We start from the raw sequence: 26,345 nt of genomic DNA on the forward strand, positions 1-26,345 counted from the left end.
ACTTGTTAGTAGAAGAAATTTAGATTTTGTATTCATATTTTTTCTGTAATCATCAATTTATATAACTCTAGTGTTGCCCCAGCTTCGCACGGTGAACTGTGACCCGTAAACCTCAAAAAGTTACCTACCTTTCACATGAATCATAGATAGATCTGCAGGCAAATGCAGGAAACTCACCTGATGTAAAGTGCTCATGAACACTCTCATGCCAGATGATTTGCAAGTGCGTTGCAGGTCTTTTAAGAATTGGTAAGCTCTTTCTTAGAAGAACTCTAAGTTGAATTGGTTCGGAAATACTTCAATGGGCAGCTTGTACATATCATAATATAGTGGTGATGAAAAAGTTCCATACAAAAATACTCAGTTGTGGAACGATGGACGAGGTGACGGGTGGAATTGCGTATTCTGTCTCCACGTCTGATGATGAAACTTTATTTTTTCATCTTTTTTCCTCCGGCTGCTAATCTGACTACCATGAAACATGTCCCTTGTGGGTTAATATATAACCTGTGACACGTGTATATAAGATTCGTTAAAGTTGGTACAGATATGATATAACTAAATGATTTTGTATTCACTTCTCAATAAGAAACTTAACTTCTAACAGATACTCATTTTAAACGTATAACAATAGTATTTCAATAGAAAAAATTGTGTATGTTTAAGGGCTGCCAGGTGGGCGTGGGTGGAAATGGAATACATTAAAATGAGCTACAGTTTATTTTACAACTGTCAGGCGATGTCCAGTAAACTTAAACTATCATTTATTAGTCTTTATTTGTATATTAGTACACACTTCCACAAGTAAAATCATAGTCTTTTGTTTTTGGATTATTATTATCCATTTAGGCAATTAGGCTATGGTGTAATGATTGCATTGCTCTTTATTTAGAACTGAGATTAAATGAATAATATATTATTTTGTCACAATGCCACATCGATTCGTTCTGTTTAATGCTGGATCATACCAATCTATGGTAGTTATTTTAATTTATTCTGGGTGGACTTTTGATCTAGCCTTACAATTTTTTTAAGTTATAACAAACATGTTTTTTAAAGTAAAAACAACTAAAATCATATATTTAAGAGCCAAGATATAACCCTAATAAATGCAATTATAAGCTCCGTTACGCTTTCTAATTGAACTATTTAGCTTTTCATATCATCTAGGTTAGGGTATCTAGGTAAAGATGCCTCATAATACATGCGATAAGTATTGTCACAGGCAGCGCTACCTGACGGTGCATTAGGCGTTACTTCAAATTTGTATTGTCCCCTTAAACATCAATTATGTATGAAGGCATCTTAAATAAACAACAAAGATTTAAACATTCATTTTATTATAATTACATAATATATTTTACATATATTTACATAACTTAAAGCTCGCTTCATGTGGAATCCGTGACAAATTACATAAGTTATGTACAATGCATTGAACAATGTCTTTTTCTAAAACCAATTGTTAAGTACTGTATGGCCTTTGTGTCATCTTTATTTAAATTAATTTAGCTTTCAGGAACTTACAATCTTTTTTTCAGTGTAGTTCATTGCTCACACAACACATTTTAATACAAATTTAAATTAATCGGGCAGTTGCACAATTTTATTCGCAAAAATGTTTAAACCCGGGTAACGTGTTATTCTAGTCAAAGCATGTCTCTTACAAGTATATTATTAGTTTATTAAAGCCTTTTACTAAGCAGCAATAATTCCCTTATTGCTGCTTAGTAAAAGGACACACAAGGCGAAATATAAAATAAATATTGAATCTTGCGACTTGCTAATATGAGTTCATTGTATTCCACTTGACGGCTAAAGTATTTACAAATTTAATTAAATATCATCACATATTACTGGCACATATATTTTACAATAAATAATTATATTTGGTATCAAAAACGCTATCACTTTTCTCACATATACATTAATTTTATACAAATTTTAAATTCGATATAGTCAGTTACAATTCATTTATGCAAAGGTTGTTTAAACAAAAGGAGATCCAGCTGATACAATACATTTAATGGAAAGTCATAGGATGTGATTTATTTTCTACAGTATGTCTTGCTTTGTTAAAAACCTTTAAACATTTTAAGTAACTATGAATTTCGTTTAAATAATTTTCATCAAACAAAAGTTGAAAGGATTATTAAAGGTTCTGTGGGACAAGAATTAAAAACACATTGTTTGATTTTAATTGGTCAACAGCATTTGTAATTCAATAAAAAACTCGGGTTTTTTTGTTTGAACAATCAAAATCAAACGAAACATACACCATTGTATCGTTCTTTGGTTTATAATCTTAATCCCAGGGTTTTACTTAGACGAAGTCATGCTAATAGTCGATTATACTGATGATCATTCTAATCAGAAAGTATGATGCCATTATTTCAAGTATGAATTTTAATTGTAACTGCTAAATTGCACTTCTTAGCATGACTTCGGCGTATATTTTAATCTGACTATTAATTAATGAATTGAGATTATCTGGTTCCAAACTGTCTCTCGCATATTTCAATTTGACTTAAAACTTTACTGATTCGCTCTTGAAGTATTTTTGCATTCTTCTCCGGTAGCGGAGGTAATATATCTCTAATTACAGCATTATTTTTACTATGAAATATTTCACTTAATTTACTACCTATAGATATTTCACTTAGTTCCTTTAAAGAGTCAACTGTTCTCTTTCTAAACACACACAAATTATCTAGCATTAAACTATGATACACATTATATTTTTTTAATAGTCTATAACCGTGTAACAAGCCAGATTCATTATCGAGGAACATTAGTAGTCCACTGTCCATCTTTCTGGCTAAATTATGGGCGGGTCCGTCCATTATATTCACGTTCCACTGGTAGTTAAACAGATTATTAACAATTCTATCTAAATTGGCAGTTAGATAGTCGAAAATAATCAAATCTGACCATTGAGCAAGTTCTACAAATAATTCCTTCGTTTTCTTATTCAGTTTCATATCAACGTGATCGAAATCTGAGTCATCAATTATAGGTTTTACAGTCTTTAATTTTAGTTTGTTTATTAAAATTTGTTTACCCATATCTTTTTCTTTCATCGTTATTTCCTGAATGTCTTTTTTGTTTAGATGTCGATTTGAGGGTTTAAAAATATCAGGTATAGTAGCCGATTCAAGAGACGGTATATACTGAGTTAAAATAACTGCTCTATTAGAATTCCACTGAGCTGTCGCTATATCATTAGCTACATTAGACCACAGCTTATCTTTAACATCGACTATTTTAACAACTGTTGGTGCTAAATTAGTAAGATTAAGTAAACGAGCGACATAGAAACTAAAAATCTCTCCTTGAATTTGATCTGTATTTTGTCTATACCGCACACAAGCTTGGATTCCATCTTTGAAAGTAACGAGACGATTTTGCATCCTTCCGCATCCGGCTTCCATTTTGACGACTTCGCTTTGGTTTACGTACTGTTCCCATATTTCCGCCGTGTTCTCTCCATATCCTTGGGGCATTGAGTTTTCTACTTCCGTCCCCCAGTAGATGTTTCCGTAGAGTACGGTGTTTTCATTAGGAACATGTAACGTTTTATTGAAATTAAGTTTTTTGTGTTCACGATTCATTTTATTATCTTTCAAAATCTCTTTCATATCATCAGTGAGACTTTTAGGGTAAATATCTTTGTATTTGTGGTTGTCACCCGTGAATGAAACGGCAGAAAACCCTCTTTTATCTAAAATTTCTAGTTCTCTCGTGTCTTTGGGAACTTTTAATGAGTTCAACGTTCTCAAAGTGGAGTTAAGTTTTCTAGGATTCTTTACAGCGATACTTGTTTGAGCGCCCATTAATACAACTCCAATTATAAAACCTAATACAAAACTAATACATACACTTATGAAACAATAGTTGTAAAAACTATATTCTCTCTTCAGAGTTATTCTTTTTAAGTCTTCTTTGTAAAAATTGTTATATATTACATAACTAGGTTTTTTGCTAAACATTGTGATGGGTATATTGAAATTTTCATTCAAATCTTCTGAGTGCGTTTCTTTTGTCTTTATAATGCTCTCGGTGTCAGCCATGTTTGTTTTTCTTACACCATTATGACCTGAAACAAATACAAGAAATTAATAATTTTGTTTCGTTGTTCGTGTTTATAGATCAAACGCAAAATTATAATAGATTTTTTAGTCAAATTGAGTCATAAGCATCTCAAATGAAGTGGCCAGTAATCCGTGTCTTGATTGACACAACTCTGTTTGTTAATCTCTTAATTACTACGATACAAGATAAATATTACTGATAATGTTTTTATTAGGTTTCCGGTTTGTTTTCTATTACGTGGGATATATGTTCATTTAAGTATCTTTGTGTTAGTTGAAAGTATGTGTATATTAGGAGGAAGATCATCATTCGATTATCTGTCTACCACAATGCCGGATTTTAAAGTCTTCTCGAAAGCTCGGGACAACAAAGGAGTGGCACCTAATTATTTTCCAAATAAAATGTTTCTATTTTTTCAGTCGAGTTTTTTAATAAATTTTTATTTTGATACCAAATATAGGTCATTTCTAATATGCGGGCCCCGTGGTGGTAGACAAAACCGTAAAATAATTTTTTCTGTAAATTAAATTTAAATAAAACAAATAAAAATGTCAAAAAAATGTCATAAATCAATTGTAATACCAACTTTTTGGTTTCTCTATTTGTCTTTACTCATAGAGAAGTACATAGAAATAATAAAAAGAGTTTACGAAACAGGTCTGTTATAGACTATACTTCTGATTTCTTCATAAAAACTCATAACTCGTAAATTATAAACGGTGAATTTAGTTTTAATTTATTCCTTGTGTTTAAATCTCAATGTTTAGGTAGGTAGCTATAACATAAATCAAGTAACATTATATAAATATAATATGATATACTGTCGGCTTCGGTATCTTATTACATGTCTTACCTATAACTTTAACCGTTACTATGAAAGTTAACGAAATATTTTTCGACTTTTTTAGTTGTCCATCTTTATTGGCTTTTTTTACATAATAATATAATGTTTTGTAAATCAAATTCTATGCCTAAATGTTATTTTGCTGTTGATCGAACTGACGATCCACATTTCGTATATAGTTTTTTGCTAGTTTTGTGCTGTAAAATTAGTTTTTATTGGACGTAATTTAAAATCATAATTTCTGATTTAATTTGACTCGATTTATTTATATATGAAAATTGGTGTTTTGTTATTGTTTATTAAAATAATAATATTTAATCTTAAGAAATTCCAATAAATACCAAAGAGATATGTTTATATAAAATGTACGAGGTAGCTTTAAAATATCATAGACAAAAGTCAATCAAATGTCACAAATCAAGAAACATATCGTCTACCGTTCAAAAACACAAAAACGCGTACAAAAACAATAAAAAAAAATAACGAGCCATGACACAGAATGTGTTTAACAAAATTCTTACAAGCGGTTCTTACGAGAAATAAAAAAACTGCCCTCGCTTCGATGAACACAAAAAGGCTTGTTAGGTGTTTTTTTTGTAATTATATAGAGTTGTTAATCGTTTTTAACTAGCCGCACAATCATTCAGTTTCATGTAAGCATTGGACTTTTTCCACGATATGATTTCTTCCATCACAGAAGCAAAAATCCCGTCGTTGGTTGAAGATTGATTTGAGTAATTTTAGTATCATTTCTTGGTCAGACTTGGTTTCCATTTGCCATGTTTTGTCAGAGTTAAGTCATCGAGTGGAACAAAGATAGATACTGCGCAAGCGAACAATGAGCGTAACTGGATAATGTGTCGTGCTTTTTAGTCCGTGCAAGCTGGCGTTCATCGATTTATTAGACATAGTCACGTCAAAATTTGTCACCGACAGCTTAAAAAATCAAGGTTAAAAAAGACCTGTCGTGATTACTTATACAATATCAATTAAGATATCCGATAAGTACGTTGAAAACCAACAATAATTATTTAAGCAAAATTATTTAAACTCACAATTCTTGAAAAGGCAACAATAAAAATTAATAGAGCCATAAATGAGATAAAATAAAAAACCTTAATTGTGTAATAAATTAAAATTATCGCTCATTTAAATGTTGTAACAGCTCTATAGTCATCTTTGTAATAACCGGTTACCATGGCAACGATATTGTTAATTAAATTATTATAGAACTAACTTAATAATTGGGGGTGTTGCCTGTTTTCATAATTTTATTTGTAAAACTTGGTGACTTCGACAATACAAACAAACACACATAATTAGTGAATACCTTACTAATATTTTTTTTTAATTTTAAAAGCCTTATACAAAACTATTTCGCTTTTTAAAAGTTCTGTATATAGTTCCTGTTATAACAGTTGTGTATAAGCTGACATTTTAATGTTTTGACAAGTATAGCTTTCTAGTGATTATGGAAGATGACATGACAATTATCATTCGTTTAATAGAGCGCGCTCACTATGGTACGAACCACACAGCTAAAGACCTTCAAAAAGAAGAAGTAACGTAATTCAAATTACGGTAATTAGGTAGTTGTAAAATATATCAATATTTTATTACTGTTCATTGCATGAAAAATACCATAGATCTATATTTAGTAACACAATGTAAAGCGCTTTAAATTATGCAAATGTCACAAATTAAGAAACACCTCGGCTTTTCATACAACACCTTTCAAAACGCAAAAATAAAGTAAGTGTAACGTAATTATTATTCTCTTCTACACTCTTGCCTTATAGAGAAAGAGAGCCTGTCCTAGTCCATAGATTTTCATTACATGTCATAATATAAATGACAGGCAGAACGGTGAGATCCGTTTGATAGTAATTGGTTAACAATCCAAAACTTTAAATAATACGACTGAGGGTCTAAGAGAAGAGCGTGCTAATTCATAGAAGGCCGGCATCGCACTTCCGAGCCTTCTGGCAGAATGAGTGAGGCGGTAACCTCCATTCAACCTGTTCAAAAACAGCTTTTTGTCTAATTACTTTTGTACATTCACCCAGAATGTTTGTATGTCAGTTTTGTATGAGCAGTCTACTCGCTCTATAGCATACTCAAACTGAGTGAGCTCTTAACAAAACTTGCTATACTCGACCCCCTTTTAAACTAACAAGCTTCCTGAGTGATATGCTTAAGACTTTTTCATAGTCAAGAGTCAAATTAAACTAACAGACAAGTTAACTGACACAAAAAATGAGAAGTTCTCTCAGTTCAAATCATGAATTTGAACTAAAAGAAACTTGGGTAGTCCCAAACTAAGAGTCGTTTATCAGTTGTTATCTTCTTATTATTAACTCTGAATTTAGGAATATTTCCACTATTTCAACTAAAAATTCCTTACCAAAAGCTATTTTAAGTTTAGCTTAGAAATGTCCTAGATACGTTAGCAATTTAACCACTAAGCCACAGGCTGTTTGACCATAAATAAATATTCTATGAAACGTCAAAAAACTTAGTCATTACCATCTCGGGGGTCCAAGTATGGTATTTTAATGAATTAAACGAGGGAAGGGAATTCCTTAGAGATAAGTGGATTCCGCAGAAAAAGGGTTAGTGCAAATATAGAGTTGGGTAAAGACGTGTGCACAATGGGTTTTCGTATTTTATTTAATAAAAATGACTCCGCCTAACTGGCTAAAACCACCTCCCTTATAAACCGAATATTTTATGTATAGCATACAGATACATAAAATATTCGATTTTCTAAATAAACTTTGATTTTATAGATTGGTGAAAATAGTATTTATATATATATATATATATATACCAGTGGCGCTTCAACCTTTTTAGATCTGGGATCAGATCTGATTCATGATCATTAGTCAATGAAAGAGGCAAGTCAACTTGTTGGATCTCATCGGGGCAATCCTCACGATGTTTTCATTTAACGTTCGAGCTAATGTAAAATGCGCACACAGACGGATAGTCCATTAATGCATATCCGGGACCTTCAACCTCAGGGAATAGAGTCACACAATAAAACCAGTAGACCAACACTGCTCCATGGCTAGGCAAAATGTATCTTCAATAATAAAACATGAATTTGCGTAGTATCAATAGATAAAACACAAAAACTGGAGGCTCATTTGTGGTCCATTGGGGTATCGGAAAGCAGCCATCTTAGATTGAATACACTTCTAACAGCGGCCTACATAGTATTAAAAAAAAACACTAAATAACTATATTTTCGGCCGATTATTTCGGCTTTAAAATATGAGAGAATTTTTATGTCTTATTGTATCCAAAGCTTAACATGTACCGTTGTCGTCTCAAAATCGGTCAAACAACGCCTGATCTCTCACTTATTTGAAGCGCTTTGTTACTTCAACGATTAAATCTCAAACAACAAATTCACGCCATACTTTTATTGTATTTCAGCAAGAATGAAAACATTTTAAAATAAACGTTATATTAAGTTTGTAAAAAAATACCTTTAGGTGTTAAAAATGGATGAATCATTTACACAAATACTGTATTTTCTTAATCTATATATAGCAATAATAATAAAATTAAATATTAAATGAAAGTTAAAACAAATTTACGAAGACGAAGGCAACAGAATTGCCATCTAAAGTTCTAATATCTAAAAGTAACTACAAAATGATACATCAACCGATGGCGTGTATTTTTCTCGTTTTCCTTTCTCACTCTCTTGCAATCCGTCGTTATTCGCTCCTTTTCTTCCACAAAAACGCTGCATATCTTAGTGACGTTTCATCCGTAAAAAAAAATACCCTCATGCGTCTAAAGAAGTTTCACTTCAAAAATATTTCTTATGTAATACACTTACTTGGGCGGATCATGTGTCAACCTCCCCCATCCTGTGGGCTTTATCTTAAGTCAGATTACAGATTATTTATAATAATACAAATCAGCTATTCTTTATCAACACACACTTGGTGTGACGAATACACCAAAACACATCTTACAGTATACGTGTTTCTGTATCTGTTTTATATTTGTGGTTCTGTATTTGTCAATTAAATATGCAAGAAGAGGATCAGCCTTCTGTGCCTGACACACGCCGTCGACTATTTAGGTCTAAGTCAAGTCGGATTCCTGACTTTGATTTCCTTCATATATATATTATATATATCCTGACAAAACAAACTTGCATTCAGTTGAGAATGCTAAATTTATATAACACATAGATTTTCACTACCGGAGTGAAATAAATCAACGATATATTTTGATTTCCTGATAATCTAAAATCACAGTAACAATGATCTACGTCTCGATATAGACAATAATTTTGTCTATGCCCACGTCTAGGCTTTGTGCCTCCTACGCAAACTAGGCCCTGAATATTGGCGCCAGAGAATTGTCCCGAAGTTTACTAACGTGTATTATTTTAGCCCTTTTGCTACATTCTATATAATATATAATAAATTCAATTATATAATAAAAAAATTAAAATATAATTGAATAGTCTGGGTAAACGTGAGATAAAACCGAGTTTGTCGTCAATAAATTAAAATAGCCTTTATTTCGAGTATACTGCACTAAGTAGCTACGCTATTTAATCTTATCTTCATATATTCCCTTGTTTCTGGAGGGCGTCCTTTCTTTCTTCTAGCTTCACCTTGATAATATTAACGTTTTACAATACATGTTTAGCTACATACCTACAAGTGGAACATTATGCCATGCTAGTTGCTACGCCATACTGTTCGCTTTCAACTTTTTCATATTTTTTTCACCATAACAACCTTTCTCAGAATTCAAGCAATAAAAAAAATACTTGAATTGATTGAGCCGACCTCGACTTTTGCGCTTAACAACATATTTTGCGATTCAGTTTAATTTATAGATGTTATTATTTTGTGCTAATACATTTGCAATGATATATGTATATAAACTTTACTCAGAGCAAATAAAATATGTTTAATTTTTATTATTAATAAGAGTGTTACGTTAAAAAGTTCAATCAATTTTGGGAATGGGGAATTATTAAATGGGAATTGTCTATTGTGTATAGACATTTAGACACAATTCCTAAATATATTATCTAGATGATAGCGCCCATGACACAATTCCCAAAGGCTCTCAAGTACAAGCATTAAAGTAATGAATTAAACTAAGAGTCCTAACGCACTTAATATTTATACATACAAATATATATTATAACAAAAGAGAATTTTAATAATCGTTTGGCTATGTTACAGTATAAAGCAATAAAGTTAGATTACCAATTACCCACAACTAGACGTTACGGTGTGTGCCGCATTAATCATTTCGCTGCGACAGAGCATTCAAGTTTAACTCGTAAACAGTATGGAATGCGCATGCGCACACTACACGAGTTATGGCATTTTTAGGTGTGGGCTAATATGAAAATTCGCAAGGAAATATTGTATGATATTGATGAATGAATATTTAAATACATACAAACATGTAAATAATTATGTGATTTTTAACTTTTTTTTTTAAAGAAAAAAAATAAGAATATGCCAAATGAAGCTATTTATTAAATATGAAACGTATAAAAACTTCCATAAACTCTTTATAATACTCTAAATTCATTTTAAAAATTGAATCAAATTGTATGTGAATCGTGTAAAAATCTCTGTTATAACTACTCAAAACTTATAAACGTTAACATTTTGATTGTTATTTTAAACACGTGAATTATATCCGTTTTAAGTTTTTTATATGTACGATATCTGATATTATTTGGATTAAAATTTATGTAATAATGATATAAAGTGTGAGAAAAAACATTACGCTCTAGAGAGCGTTATATATCTTACTGGCTTCAAGACTTCAGATTTCTTTCTAGAATGTTTGTTTATAAGGTTTTAGGCTTTTGTGCACCAAGGATTCAGTGGACGGTAACCTTGATGAAGACCTCGTGGCCATCGCTGCGTATCCAGTAAACTATTACTCTTTTTTCTTAGATGTTTAATGGGAAAGTTAAAGTTTCGTACCATTTTGTAAAAGGCCCGCATTAAGTGTCCAAGTCTGTCCACAGTGTTTGTTTGTTCCCTGTTCTATAAAAAATACATATGGAAACAATCACCCCGTGTAAAAGCCATTTCAAAAACCCATGCAAATTTAATTACGCCGTAAGCTCCCATTAGAGAAACAATTCTGTGTGTTTGTCACTCTACACCCATAAAAATGATTTAAAATTATTAAAGTCTCAGTTTGAGGTGGAATTGTTATAAGGGGGTATGTAGATTCAATGAATTCTTAGAATTCTGATAGGCGTGTGCGATTGGCATATTTTCTAAGTCAGCTTTTCGGTTTAGTAAAAGTGTGACTGTCTTGCCTCAAGGTTCAATCCCCGGCTCTGCACTAATGGACTTTCTTTGTATGTGCGCATTTAACATTCGCACGAACTTTGTAGGAAAACATCGTGATTAAACCTACATATTTTTTTTTTTTTTTTATTTATTTATTTGGTGCACAAAACACATTATAATCTTTACAAAAATAAACTTAAAACTAATAGTTATGAACAGGATTCTAATGTAAAACCATGTGCACACTGCAAAATTAATGTTACATCAATAAAAGGCTCATAACTAACAAAGGTAACATAGTAAAAAAAAAACAATAATAATAATAATAATAAGTTCCTCGACACCAATTTAACGTAACGTTAACCAGGACCACAAGGGTCAGCACTTAACCTACGATGGAGGATGTCTTTAACGACACTAATGAATTTATTGATGTTGCAACAGAATATGTCCACAAGTAAGTGGTTGCTCTTTGCCATCTCGTTATATTGACGAGCCATCCTGGTCAAAGGGTTGTAAAAAGAGATGTTATTCTTATAAGTTTGAAGGGAAAATAAATTGACTTCGTTAGCTCTACGGGCACTAAATCTAATGTTAAGGCTAATGTGAGCTAGTAGTTCGGGAGAGTCTATAATGGAGTGGGTGATTTTGTAAAGGTAAACTAAGTCGAAGACTATGCGTCTGGATTCTAATGGTTGAACTTTAAATTTCAGGAGTCTATCGCAATAATTTAAGTTAGACCGGCCAGGTTTTATACGATAACATAAAATTCTGAGAAATTTCCTCTGAATTCGTTCAATATCGTCAATGTGCACCTTATAATTCGGCGACCATATTGGACTACCGTATTCTAATATACTTCTTACGAGGCTGAAGTATAAGTACAAGGTGCTACGAGGATTTTTAAAACCTTTTGTGGATCTAAGAATAAAACCCAGTAGATGGTTTGCTTTAGACGTGATGTGACTATAGTGGGAACGGAATGAAAGCTTGTCATCGAACAGGATACCTAGGTCTTTTGCAACATCTGATCTGTTAACTAATTGACCATCTATGACGTAGTTCCATACGATTTTGTTTCGTTTATTAGTAAACGATATGACAAAACACTTGTCTATATTTAAATACATGTAGTTCGTCTTGCACCATAGTGATACGGTATTGATATCACGCTGTAATGTTAAGCAGTCATCTAAATTAGTAATAGAAGTAAATATTTTTAAGTCATCTGCATATAAGAGACAATTGCAGGACAGTTGTTGAATAAGGTCATTAATAAAAACTACGAAGAATAATGGCCCTAAGTGGGATCCCTGAGGTACTCCCGATGTAACTGCGATAGGTGCAGAGATGAAGCCCTTTAACGCAACCAACTGAGTTCTAGAGTCTAGGTATGAGCAGATCCATCTATATAAACTGCCGTGGATACCATGTGACGCTAACTTATGACAGAGCAGATGGTGATTTACTTTGTCAAAAGCCTTAGAGAAGTCAGTGTAAACAGAGTCAACTTGGCCACCTGTGGCAAACACTTGACAGAGATAGTTTTTGTATTCCAGAAGGTTAGTGACCGTAGACCTGTTTCTAACAAAACCATGTTGCTTGTCTGAAAGAACAGGCTTAAAATGACTGAACAGATGAGTATACATCACTGACTCAAATAATTTAGCAGCGCAAGATAAAATACTTATCGGTCTATAGTTTTTACAATTGGACTTATCACCACTTTTATAAATAGGTATTATGTGGGCAGTTTTCCAGCGCTTAGGAAACACACCACTAGTTAACGATTTATTAAAGAGAACACATAATGGAATGGACAACTCCTTTCCGCAACTTTTTATGAAAATAGGAGGCAGAAGGTCAGGACCCGCCCCTTTGTTAATATCCAAACTATCTATTTTACGTTTGATATCTGTTACCGTAATAGAAAAGCCAGATAATATATTAAAATACGTGTTATTTACAGCACCAGATTGGTCAGTGTATATAGTTTTATTAGTTTTATCGTCAAAAACTGAACCAAAGTATCGCGAAAAAAGGTCACATATCCCCTGACCGTCTGTCTCAGAAGTATTTTCAAGTGTCATGGTGTGAGGCACTGAAATATGGCCTTTACGATTATTCACAAATCTCCAAAATGATTTTATGTCCTTGGCCAACGAGTCCTCGATGGATGCGATATACTTGTCGTAACAAATCTTGGTAAGAAATTTGCATCTCTCCCTCAGCAAAGAGAAAACGTCGTAATCGCGGGGATTCCCAAACCTCTTAAACCGTTTATGATATAAGTTTTTTTCTTTATTACAATTAATTAAGGATTTGCTGTACCAGACTGGATAAGATGAGAATTTGCTACAACAACTTGGTGTATTTCTTGATATTATTTCAAATAAAAGCTCATAAAAAGCTTCGGTGCACTCATCAATACAAGGGGACGATAAGATTTCGGACCAGTTCACAGACTGGAGTTCAGATTTAATGTTTTCAAAATTACATTTAGCAAAATTAAGCCGTTTAATGTTAGCGCGTTGAAGCCCTTTAGAAATCTGAATCGGAGAAAGAGTAATCAAAATTGCGGGATGATTTTTATCTAACAAACTTAATGCAAGTGTTTCATTGACACTTATACAATCTATATTAGAAAGCACCAAATCCAACAAGCGAGCGTTTGCATTTGTGATAAAGTTATGCTGTTTTAGATTACACAGTGACATTAATTCATTTAGTAGAAGGAGCTTCTTACTCGGGTTAGGGGAAATTGACAGAGAGGGATTAATCGAATCAGAGTAATCAGGTGTGTTAAAATCACCAATTAATAAGAAATTATCCAAAGGGAAACGATTAAGAAGTAAATTTTGGCAATGGCTATAAAAGAGTTCAAGCTTGTTAATTCTAATATCAGGAGGCAAATAGCAAACACATAAATTTATGCGAGAAGTGTCACGTGCTTCAGGAATAAGAGTAACCCAGACATCCTCCATATCACTATCCCACGATGCTTGACGGATGACCTGGTATTTTTTATGGACGGCGAGTAAAACTCCACCTCCCTCGGTTTTAGCACAGGAGGAATCCGCACGATCTCGTCTGAAGAGATTGTAACGGGCGTCAACAACTTCGCCATCGAAAACACTCATATTTAAGTTCGTTTCCGTCAAGCATATAATATCGAAGTTAGAATTTAACAGATTTAAAGAAAATTGAGTTAACTTGCTACGAATTCTGTTTACATTTTGATAAAATATATTAATCATTGTGGAAATAACGTGTGATTCAGTATATAAAAACAAAAATTGATCAAGTAACTTACTAAGCAATGATAAACAAACAAATTAGTAGTAGTAATAACAATTAAGACAATTTAGTGAAGGAATCATGACTTTTAATTAGAATGGCCGGGCTTGATTCATCCTTACGAACATAAATTTGGCCATATCGCACCCAAACAAACCTGTAGTTCTTGTCAGTAGAAAATTTACGTGCCGCACGGTGTAACTCTTTAGCTTCAGGAGACAAATGTTCAGACAAGTATATCCACATATAAAAATAATATATGAAAATTCGACAGCGTGTGCCAGTCATAGGTTGCTGATCATCTAGTATTAAATTTACATATGATCATGAAACAGATACAGGAATCTGAGGTCCAGACTCAAAAAAGTTGTAGCGCCACCAATTTTATTATTATTCTTTAATATGAATTTGAACAAAGAGCAAAGTATTATGCGACCGTGAGCCTTTGCACCTCTGGCATGTTTTTTCTTTATTAGCTGCCAATATGATAATATGCTGCTAATCTGATAAGCCTACCCTTTTTACAATATATTTATATTACATACCAACATAGGAACATTTTGCTATAAGGACTGTTCGCGTTTCTGATATAATGACCTAGGTACTTAATAAAAGTAGATGTTTTAATTTTCAATCTCCATATAAACCATCCTCAGAGTTCAAAGAATATATAAAAATTTACTGGAATTCGTTTAGTCTTCGAGATTAGCGATTTATTTTTATTTATATGAATATAAATCCGTTTTTAAAAGAAGTATTTTTTTATGCTTATGTTTTGCGTTTGACTTGAACGAATAATTTCAGGAAATAGAGTTTGATCCTTATACACAAAGGCTGGCTTTGTAGCGACCTTTTTTAAACATATAATGGGGGCAAACGAACCTACTAGGGGGAAGCCATCACAGCCCATAGCATCCATTTTTAGTGGGTGCGCTGCTGGCCTTTGAGCAAAGAGCACACTCGAATTTTGAATAGTTGGAGGTCGTATCTCTTAGGGAAGACCCGACCGGGAGTCGATTTCACAGTTCGCTAGTTCTCAAACGTAAGTGCCCTGTGAAACGAACACTAGAACCTAGAAAATAATTCTAAACGAGCATGCACACAGCATGAGCACATTTTTATTTGTGAACATGCTGCTGGTATTAATTATCATTGTAAGAAGCTCGTGACAATAACAGGACTGTCCTATAGTAACAGGTCACCAGCCTTCCATAGACAACAGAAAATATACAAAAACATGACAATATGCTATGTCTAAACTAATACTCGTTCGTTCATAATTACTATAAACGTGATGCAAACAAGGCTTCGATCCTGCGTACTTGCAAAAATATTTCATTGATATGAATATTTTGAGTGGGACAAAAATCATTGACCTCATGCATTTTTATGGGCCACTTTGCACTAAGCTATATCCTTAAGTGCTCAAAAATGCATTTTATAGCACCTTTTTCACTAAAATATGTGATATTTTACATAAATTACATGTTATTTGACATAAACTATAGCGTTCAGTTGTCCAAGCTCGGATTAATTTAACGCTTTTAATAACAGTTACTGAGTTTCTTCATTGGATAAGAGATTCAATCAAAAGCTTATGGGACGCCCAAAAAGGGCAGTCATCGCAGCCCATGTACAAACATTATAGTAGGTGCATTGCCGGCTTTTGAGGGAAAATTATTCCATTAAAACTATTAGAGACAAGAAGAAAAAACCTTGTTCATAAATTTTGTGTATTTTTAGTTCGATGTTTCGTAAGACCCGTGAGTATTTCATAGCCAACAAAAACAAGCCCACACTTTTACCAAAAATCGAACTTTATACCTCTGATTATAGTCGTTACCTATAGGTAATGGACGCGGTAGAAGTTTTTAACAAAACATTGAAACTTCTTTTCGTAGCATCATAATGGCTTGGTCAATTAATGTTAATACGAATATAGCCCATACATTACTTGTAGACCTTTAAGGCACTAAAAATAATGCCATAACATTTTATTTAAACAGGTAATAAAAATAAAATTTCAAGATACTGAGACATCCCTAACATAAAGCTGTAACTATCAAGAACAAAGATAAACATTGCGAATTGCAAACGACTATTTTCATATCAAATTACGAGACAATATGGTTAGGGTTGGCAAAACAATATTCAGAGATAACAAACACCTACATTTTTATCTGTAAAGACGTAGCTTTTTTCACAATCAATAATGCTTTGAAACTTGGCTACAACGTCTTGCCAGTTACAATACGTGATGTTCCCGTGGCTATATATTATGGTCAAAAATCTTAATATTAACGTGTATCAACTAAAAAAGGAAAATCTTAAAATATCATGTTAATAAATTAGTTTTTTTGCGCGTTAGTTTTAAGTGCTAAACAGTGGTAAGTGAAAAAATGAGAACACAAGAACATAGCATCTTCCCTTTAATTAAAAAATAATTATTATTTCATATAGGTAACACAATGTACACTTATGAACGTCAAAAAGAAATATATATATATATATTAAATAATAATAGAGACGTAGTAGATAAGTAGTGTTATTAATGTATATAATATATGTTTAATAATTATTAGTAAAGTAAGTAAACATTATGTTATTTTTCATGAGAGTACTATGACAACATGCAGATTTTAAGTAGACTAAACTGTTCTAGACTAAAAGTTCAAGTTTTCGTGAGAATGTGAGCAATATTCTAGTAAATGTAGAAGCGCAGAAACTAGTTAAGGCAAACCTAATCGTGTAAAAACAAACAACGCGTGCCTCCATTTTGGCGTCATATTACTCGTGGTTTTAAGTCATATTTGCAATGGAGTTACGTACACCAAGGTGTCGGAAATTTCTAGGTAATTAACTTCAAAGGTATGACAACATTTTGTATGGACTAACTTCATGTTAAGAATATTATATATATCCATAACTTACATAGTAATAAGTATTTAAAATATATAAAAATAAAATTAAAATTAAAACAAATTTAAAAAGTTTGCTTCCTATGGCAGTGGTGTACCTTTAACTCTGACAGAATATCGATACATATTCATTGGTTGTAAATTATTCTAAGGTGATCTTTCTGTTTGGTCTTTTGAGTTTGGCAATTTATTAAGCATTAACTAAGCTGACAGATTTTTTTAAGTTGGGACATATTAGGTGTTACTTTATTTCAGTTATAGCTAGTGTTATATGATAATTTGAGTTTTTAGTTAATTATTTATGCATTTTACCCTCTGTAGGTACTTTTTTATTGTTCCAAATATGGAATGCCTGGAAGTAAACACTTGTTAGCGATAAGTCCACCCGTTGCCTAATTACTTATGTAACCTTCTTTTTTATTGTATGTTTTTGTATATAAGGTTATGAAATGTAAATAAATAATTCTTTCACCGTAAATCGGATTGTTTCTTTGCGTTCACCACTAAGCCATAAAGGCTCTAATAGTATCCATTATTTGCATCGAAAATCCACAATTAGCGGAGCTCCCAAATAACGAGGGTAACAGGGACCCATAACTAGTTTACACATTAGCTCGGGAACAAAAAAATATACAGGTACAAACATGAATGATATGACCGACTGTAGGGATAGCAACGGTGAATTTTTTAATAATAATACGTGTCCATACTAACATAGGTAAAAACTCGCCTTTCGACACTTTGTACCAAAGTTCCTTTTTTTACATGTGTAGAGGAGAGATACGAATTGTGACAGAGTGAATATCAATAGTTCTCAAGGCCAACGTCCTACTGTCTGGAGCAATCAAGCAAAAGCCTTTCTAGGACCTTGTCTCTGAATGGAGTGGCGGGGATTGGTACTTTTAATAGAGTATTATAAATGTACGATATCCTGGAAACTTCACATATACTCTTGGTCACAATTCTTACAAAAGTATTGGTGGAGTGAATAGAACTTTGAAGAGTTTGATAAAATTAAAAATTGAATTTAAATTGTTCTGCACACCGTACCCACTATCTCAGCTGGAATATTTGGAATACCGTCGGACGGGCGATCGTATCACAGCTTCGATGCTCGGCGCAGACGACTCTATTGGTTTAAAAAAAGGATTAACTTTATAATTTATTAGTATCTGAGTCATATAGGGCTTGACCGATTTCAATAACTTATAAATAGTTTGTTAGTTAAGTTAAAAGTGTTAGTCAAATGTTAACGATTACATTCAAATTATATAATCTAGTGGATTTTTTATAGGAGCGCAAAATGAGCCTACGCCTTTTATGGACATTTATTGCCCTTGATCACCCATTTCAGTGGGATGCTTTTGTGGGAGAAGTATGCTGTCACACTTGGTAATCATTATACTATAATCAAATTGATGTCATGATACGGAAGGGAATGCTTAGGTGGTTGGGCCATGAAAGGTTGACTGAAGCGTTACGTATAAGGGTATACAAGGGTAATAAGGGGTGGATAGTGAAGTCGGGTCTGGTGAGGCTTGTACATGCTCTGACCAAATTCATGTAGTACTAGAGAAGGTTAATGAAAGCGAAGTGGCCAGAGGTATGTCAGAGCAGTAGCAAGTGGAGATATCTACTCTCTGCCTACCACTTTGGGAAAATAAATAAAGGTAAACTCTGCTTTTGATTTGTCAAGGTGGTGGCATATTATACTATTCTCTATGTCCACACACTTTTGTCACACTAAACTTGATTCCATCCAACATTGACACACCACCTACAAGAAACCCATCAAGAAAATCGTCACAACAAGTATTGCTTTACATCACGAATCGACTTGACTATGTCCTATCATAGCCCTTCTCAAAAAAGTGTAAATCATCGAAAATTAATAATTATTTTTAAAAGTCCTTAATGGAATCGTATAATGTAACATTTAATTTAAAATAGTAAAAAACGAGTTTCCGAAACGCGACATCATTTATATGTTTTTATGTGCGTATAATTTTATCGATTCCGCTACGCTTATCGACTCTGAGGTGTTGCAAATTAATTAAAACAGTTAAAGAGATCTTTATAGCTTTATTTGTATTGCTTGTTAGGCAAATAGTAACAGTGTTTAAATCAACTTGTTTACGATTGATAAGAGAATGAAAATTGTACATTCGTTTAGCCTTCCAAATAAATACACCACAGAAATAGATATCAAAAACCAAAGGATGTGTTTACCTGTATAGCTAACATTTTAATCCCAAAATAATTTTACCCGACTTGACGGAGTTGGAAATTCTAGTTGGGAAACAAGGAATGTTGCTCATAGGGTCACCTTAGCATGAAAAATTGTGTTACAATAGTGACGTATTCATAAAATATATATCCTCACTGATGGAGATATAAATCTTTGGGGGCACAGCAGTCGCCCAAGATGTTGTCAAAGTAATAATTGTTTATGTTTGAGTAAAATATTTATGCATAGCTATCGTTTAATGTAATGTAATATGGTTATACATTTGGGTAAGTTACTAAGAATTATTATAAAAAAGGCATTATTAAGTAAAACATTGAAAATCAATTAATTATTATTATTATTGTCCTTCATTATTGCTGTATAATAATGAAGGACATAACATTATTAGAAGTTTATAAAACTTCTGGGTTTTTCTTTCGGGGTTTCTTTTGGGAATGATTTACAAGAACAGGCGTTCTTTAACAATCAAATAATAATCATTATTTGAATGTTACATTGTCCACCATTATTGCTGTATTGAATCCTAAGATAATTAGTAATTTCAACATTCGGGACTGGGGACATTAATAAAGAACAATTAAAACTAGTCTTAAAATCCCAGGTAAGGCGTGATTATACGTGTATTTTTTATAAAAACAATTTCGCAACAAAAACCTCCATCAATTAAAACAATAGCATCAAATTCTGATGGGGCAGTCGTAATTGTGTTTTCTTCGAATGAATACCTTGACTCTGACATGGGACATTCCGGTATCATTAGCTTTTGGGTTGCTTTTTTATAATATCGATTGGCAGAATTCCGTTTGAGTTTCGGGCGATGATTAATTTAATTTTTATAACTAGGCAATTATGCTATTGATAACACTTAGACCAAATAATCTACGGTACAGGTTAAAGAAACTTTAACAGTGTTTAAAACAACAACAAAATGTTTAAACCTTTTGTTTTAAATGTTGCCTTCTTATCTAATACACAATAGCAATGGATCGAAAATATGCGAGACTAAAGATTTTGTTATCTTGATTCTTGAAAAAAAAAACTGTTTAATAGTCATAGGACTTAGCGAGCCAAATGGAATAATGAGTCTCAGTTCATCATCAAATTTTCGTTGAGATAATTAAAAACTTTTGCATCAAGCAATAATTTACTTGTCTAAAAATATTTTTTAAAAGAATCAAATCAAAAATCATTTATTCATATAGGTAATATAATATACACTTATGAACAAAGAAATATACATTTAATGATTCTAATTTTAAATTTACTGCGAGTTCTCAAATCCAGGGCGTAGAACGGAAGAGAAGAACTGGCAATAAATAAAGAAAATGAAGAAATGATAATAAAACTTATTGTAAAACAAGGGAGACATCTAGCGATGTTTTAATTATGCAGTAATTAAAGAATTCCATCCATACTTGTAAAGAGGTTGCAGGTGGAAGCTAGTGAAAAATGAGCAAATTTCACATTAATTTAAAACGTCTTACGACAGTGAGACAATTTCAGTGAGAATAAAATAAAATTTACGGCTAACTCATAAACAACTTGTATAACGAGCCATAAATTTTGCGAGCCCCGTCACTTCTAAGATCATAATTGAGTTTATGACTTTATATTTAAGAGTGATTTCGTAATATCTTTTATATTATAAATATATAAATAATTAACTAGGGTTAATTTAATTCTGTAGTCGATAAACGAATTTTTCATTACGTTCGTAAAATATTTACGGTAGACAACGTATGATCTATATATATTTATTTATTCTTATTAGCTTATACAAAACATACATATATACCTATATATTTATATACCCTATCATATGATCGTTGTATTATAGAATTTAAATTTTAACATCGATACCCATCCAAATTGTACCCGTTGCTAATGTAGCTTGACTTTACTGATTCCCAATATAGATATATAGCAACAATGTATTACAAGTGGTGGAACCAGTTTTTAAATTTGTCAAAGCTGTAATAATTTGTTATACATAGTATTATGAATTTTATGACTGGGGCGATAAAGTTTGAAGGTTGTCTGATTCTTGTAAAAATCATTCAAAAGATATTTGTTTCCTTAGATTGTAGACATTAAGCCCCTTTAGCTTATGTTACGGAAAAGTCTTATGGCTTCCGTTTCCCTAGCACATTTGCATTATTATATAAAATTTACAATGCATGAGTAATTTCTTTATTTATGTGTTTTTTTTTGTCAAGCAAGCACTAAGGAAGAACAGGAACAAGGGCTTGGAACAGAAAATTTACCAGAGGGCTCGCGAGTGCGTTACCGGCCTTTTAAGAATTGGTACGCTCTTTTCTTGAAGGACCCTAAGTCGAATTGGTCCGGAAATACTTCAGTGGGCAGCTGGTTCCACAAAGTGGTGGTGCTGGGCCAAAAACCACCTTGAAAATGTAATAAGTTTGCCCCATGCCGTCATTAGTAAACTCTTTCGGTTAAAACAAACTTTTGACAAAACTCTATGTCCATTCAAATTACTGTAAACACATTTTAACGGACAAAAAAGTACTTTAGTTACAAACAAAATATTATTTATGCAAACATGACACATGTTAAATTGAGTCCAATCAAGTACTTAAGGCCACGTGTTGCGCCATGACCACTACCACCTCCTTCAACTAATTATAATGGGTAAAATCCAGGGTAAACGGCGTGTTGGTCGAAGGAAGAAATCATGGCTTCGGAACGTCAGGGAGTGGACGGGTATTGCAAATGCGGAAGAGTTGCTACATCTGGCGCAGGACGAGACGCGTTTCAGGAAACTGACGGCCAACCTCTAGTAATGGAGAGCACGCAAGAAGAAGAAAAAGTACTTAATATGTTAGAAAAAAGACACATGCGTGTGAAAATTACATGAAAACTTAAGGCGTACCGCGAACCATGCAACTTCCTCACAATCAAGTAATCATTTTCATGAGTAAGGATAATTTCTCGATGCTGCACAGAATATCTAAAAGCTCGGAAATCTTGGAATTCTAACGACACAAAGTAATTAACCGTGTCAGTTAAATCGTTGAACTCTAACTCGTGACCCGACGATTTCAAGCCCGGGTCACTCACCACGCTCCTATTGTCAATTGTATAATATAGGAATCCAGAGCAATTTCAGATCACGAAGTTTTTTTAAATTCATTCATTCACTTCTGAGAAATATAAACCACTAAGTAAAGTAAAATTACATTGAAAAACGTTCCTTTTCTTTCAATGCGTTGCAATTTTATTTTTATCCTTTTAGTTTTCATTAATTTTTTATTTTTATATTTGTGTTTGTTTTAATTGTTTTATAATTGATGTGTGTTAAATTTGTGATGTCATTTTCTTGTATTTTCGTAGCGTAGCTTAAATCCTCTGACATCGAGCTCAATTTTTAACATATTGACAGACACAGAGAACCGACATATTGCTTTAATAGTATTATTAAAATACACGTTAAGCCTATGTTAACCAAGAATGTCTCCGTTTTTTCAGGCATTTCCCATGAAAGATAATTTTGTATCAAATCCGATTGAAGTCGTTAAAAAATCCATTATTTATGTTAAAATTATTCAAATACCAAGTCTAGACACAATAAATGTCAAAACAGTTGCAGTCTTTTTAATCCTGATAATTTATTTCAAGTTTTATTCTTTTATTCTGTAGGAAAATAATAATTCAATAAAATTTTGTTTTTTATTGAGGTAAACATTTTACGATGTTTGTTGTTCGTGGATTATTATTTAACTAAAGCAAACACATTTATTTTAAGCTGTTTTCGCATACATCACTATGGACATCATAATTTATACTCTGTACACAAAATTAAATAGGGATCAAAAAAGTAAGTCTGTTCACAATAACTTGGTCTCTAAACTTGCATAGATAACACACACACAATATTGAAGCTTCATTCTTAAGCTTTTCTTAAGACGTTATGTGTAACATTATAATGGTTGCAGCTCCTTACAAACGTTGTGTGAAAGAAAAAACTTGGCGATTAAAAAGAGTGGCGGAAAGTTTATTGCTAGTTCTTCTGTAAAATTAAATGTAAAATTATAAGCATTTAATGTATATTTCTTTTTGAAGTTTATAAGTGTACATTGTGTTACGTAAATTAATAAAATATTTTTGACTTCGACTTTGATTTACTAGCTTTAAAACCTTGTAAACTTCGATCAAAAACCTACAATTTTTTTTAAATAGAAGAATAGAGATTCAAGTAGATAAATGTATATAATCGTATTATGTATTTGAAAACATTAAGGAGAGAAAATACACGTTTTATCAATGTACACTTAAAGGTAATCCTGTTACTAAAAAAATATTACAATAAAATTTCAAAATGAAGAACTCTTACGTATATTTTTATGCGTTAATAAGCAATAATATATTACTAAGTACATTCACAGTTATTTAACATCCAAGCGTGATAACAAAAGAAAAACAATGTTATTCATACATGCGATAAAATGCCGATATATGCACTTCCCGAAGATTAAAAAATATTTACAATGACATTTTGACATCTCACGCCACAAACAAAATATTTGTTTTGCAATATTCAGTTTTAATGAGGCTTTCAAATGACGTATGTTATTCCTTTAATGGAAAAATAAGAATAAACTTTGTTTGTTTGTGTATTTAATGATATTCTCGAGGGGTTATTTTATGTTGTAGCAGAGTTTTGAATATATTTTTATAATATATTTATTAATTATGTTGATATATTGATATCATGAATATTTTTTTACAGAAAAAAGGTATCTCTATGCTATTATTACAGATTGAACATTATCTGAAAATCTTTAAGTACATTAACATCATGGAAGGCATCTTTATTTTTTTATGTTTTTTACTTCTTTACATATATAACTAAAATTCAATATTTTTGAATCCAGTAACTTTAGTATTTTTAAATATCATAGCTCATTTACATTGTATTGAATTATGATACAAAATTCTAAACCCACCGAATCTGTGATAAACATTTCCCAAAATAAGGTGTTACTACCAAAATTGTCCAGCGTTCAATGCAAATATGTAGTAAAAACGTGGGATTTATTATATTTCTACGAGGGCATAAACTAATAATATATAATATTTCGTTGTCAAGTGTATACTTAGTAAAATAAAGCTACCTACGCGTTTTGTTAAGGACATAAAGTCCTGATAATGTTATCTTAAACATATGCTTTTAGATAAAATGCTGAAGTTCCTTATATTTTAAACGTATCACGCATTGTAATTCATGATATTCTATCTTAGTTTATTTTAAAGTAAAGACAAGGATTGATATGTTAGAAAAACTTCTTCGTCGTTCTTATATTAGTACAATAAAACTATTTGTGTGACAAACATTTATAATGTCGTAATATTCACAGTCATCTAGAAGACAAGGTTTTCTTACTTTAGGAAAAATCTAAAGCGATGTAATTTTCCTAAGGCCTATTTTTCATTCCTAAGAAACCTTTTCACTTTCCGCACTTGGACAAAAATTATCACATAAAATCTTTGATACAAATACTGTCCGCGTTAAGTAAAAAATAAACATCAATTATTATCTTAATGAAGTATGGATAAAAATAGCATAGCGAAAAATTCCCTCCTCATAAATTCCCTCGCACTTAAATGTAATTTCAACAATTTTTCAACCGGATATCAAAACATATTGCAAGCTTAGCCCTGAGCTTTCTCTTAGAATGCATAAATATATGTAGTAAATTGCCTGAGAAGGGTCACCTTCCGTAACGTTTTTATGATCTCTATGTCAAAGCTAGCGCCAATAAAATTAGAAGAATGTATAAAAGAGGTTTTATTACCTATTTTAGTATTTCGAAAGATTAACCGACTTCATTTCATATGTTAAAAATATTCTCAACTTAAAGTGCACTGAAAATGTTATCAACAGTTTTAAAACTTAAACAAATCATTATAGATAACTTATAAATCGAATAATTCAGTATTGGTGAGGTAAACCTTAACAGGGTTTATAAAAATATTAATTTATATATCTCATATTATAAAACGAAAATAATGAAAGTAGTAATAGTAAAATATTTAATGTACGATGTTTGAATGTATTTCATAAAGTTTTGTGTTAAATATAAAGAAACAAACCTTAATATCGATTATGAAAAAAATCCCAAACAACACCAAAAGCACATCAGTTTCAACACAACACAAATTCACAGCACCTCCAACCTTTACGAGCTTCAAATCTCGACTGATGAAATAAAAACATGCCTGGTTGAATAAGAAGTATTTTGTCTCTCTTTAACACAATGATTTACATACGTTAGAATGAAACGGGTATAATGGCATGCATTATGGGCAATGGCGTTCTTTTTTCGGATGATTTCTTTGAAAGATCCAGTCGATATTATGGGTATAGAAAATAGATGGTGAGCTATGGAACACAATTCATTGATAGGGTTGCCTGATTATGAAATTATAAATCTATTATGCGTACGGCTTTTTTCTTTTACGGTTGTTTGTTCTATATTTATATCGGCTTAATAATTAAATATAATATGATACATGTGATTGAAATAATGTAGTACTTCATATTTTATAAATTGATTGTCGATTATAAATTAAGCTATGATTTATAATTGTATAACATACTTAAATTAACACGAAATTCA

General features: G+C 32.0%; 1 protein-coding gene across 1 annotated transcript; it reads right to left on the reverse strand.

Moving 5' to 3' along the window:
- Nucleotides 1-1,322: 1,322 nt before the first annotated feature.
- On the reverse strand, nucleotides 1,323-25,913 carry LOC111000722 (extracellular serine/threonine protein kinase four-jointed). Its single transcript, XM_022270277.2, has 2 exons — nucleotides 25,819-25,913; nucleotides 1,323-4,096 (listed from the first exon to the last, which is right to left on the reverse strand). The coding sequence occupies exon 2, from the start codon at nucleotides 4,068-4,070 to the stop codon at nucleotides 2,487-2,489; it is 1,584 nt and encodes a 527-aa protein (XP_022125969.2). The 5' UTR covers nucleotides 4,071-4,096; nucleotides 25,819-25,913; the 3' UTR covers nucleotides 1,323-2,486.
- Nucleotides 25,914-26,345: the final 432 nt, after the last annotated feature.

Source organism: Pieris rapae, chromosome 15 (genome assembly GCF_905147795.1).
Source record: "Pieris rapae chromosome 15, ilPieRapa1.1, whole genome shotgun sequence".
NCBI classification, from domain to species: Eukaryota; Metazoa; Arthropoda; class Insecta; order Lepidoptera; family Pieridae; genus Pieris; species Pieris rapae.

Excerpts from the sequence above, each read along its gene's own strand:
- LOC111000722 (XM_022270277.2), bottom strand. The coding sequence starts at position 4,070 with ATGGCTGACACCGAGAGCATTATAAAGACAAAAGAAACGCACTCAGAA.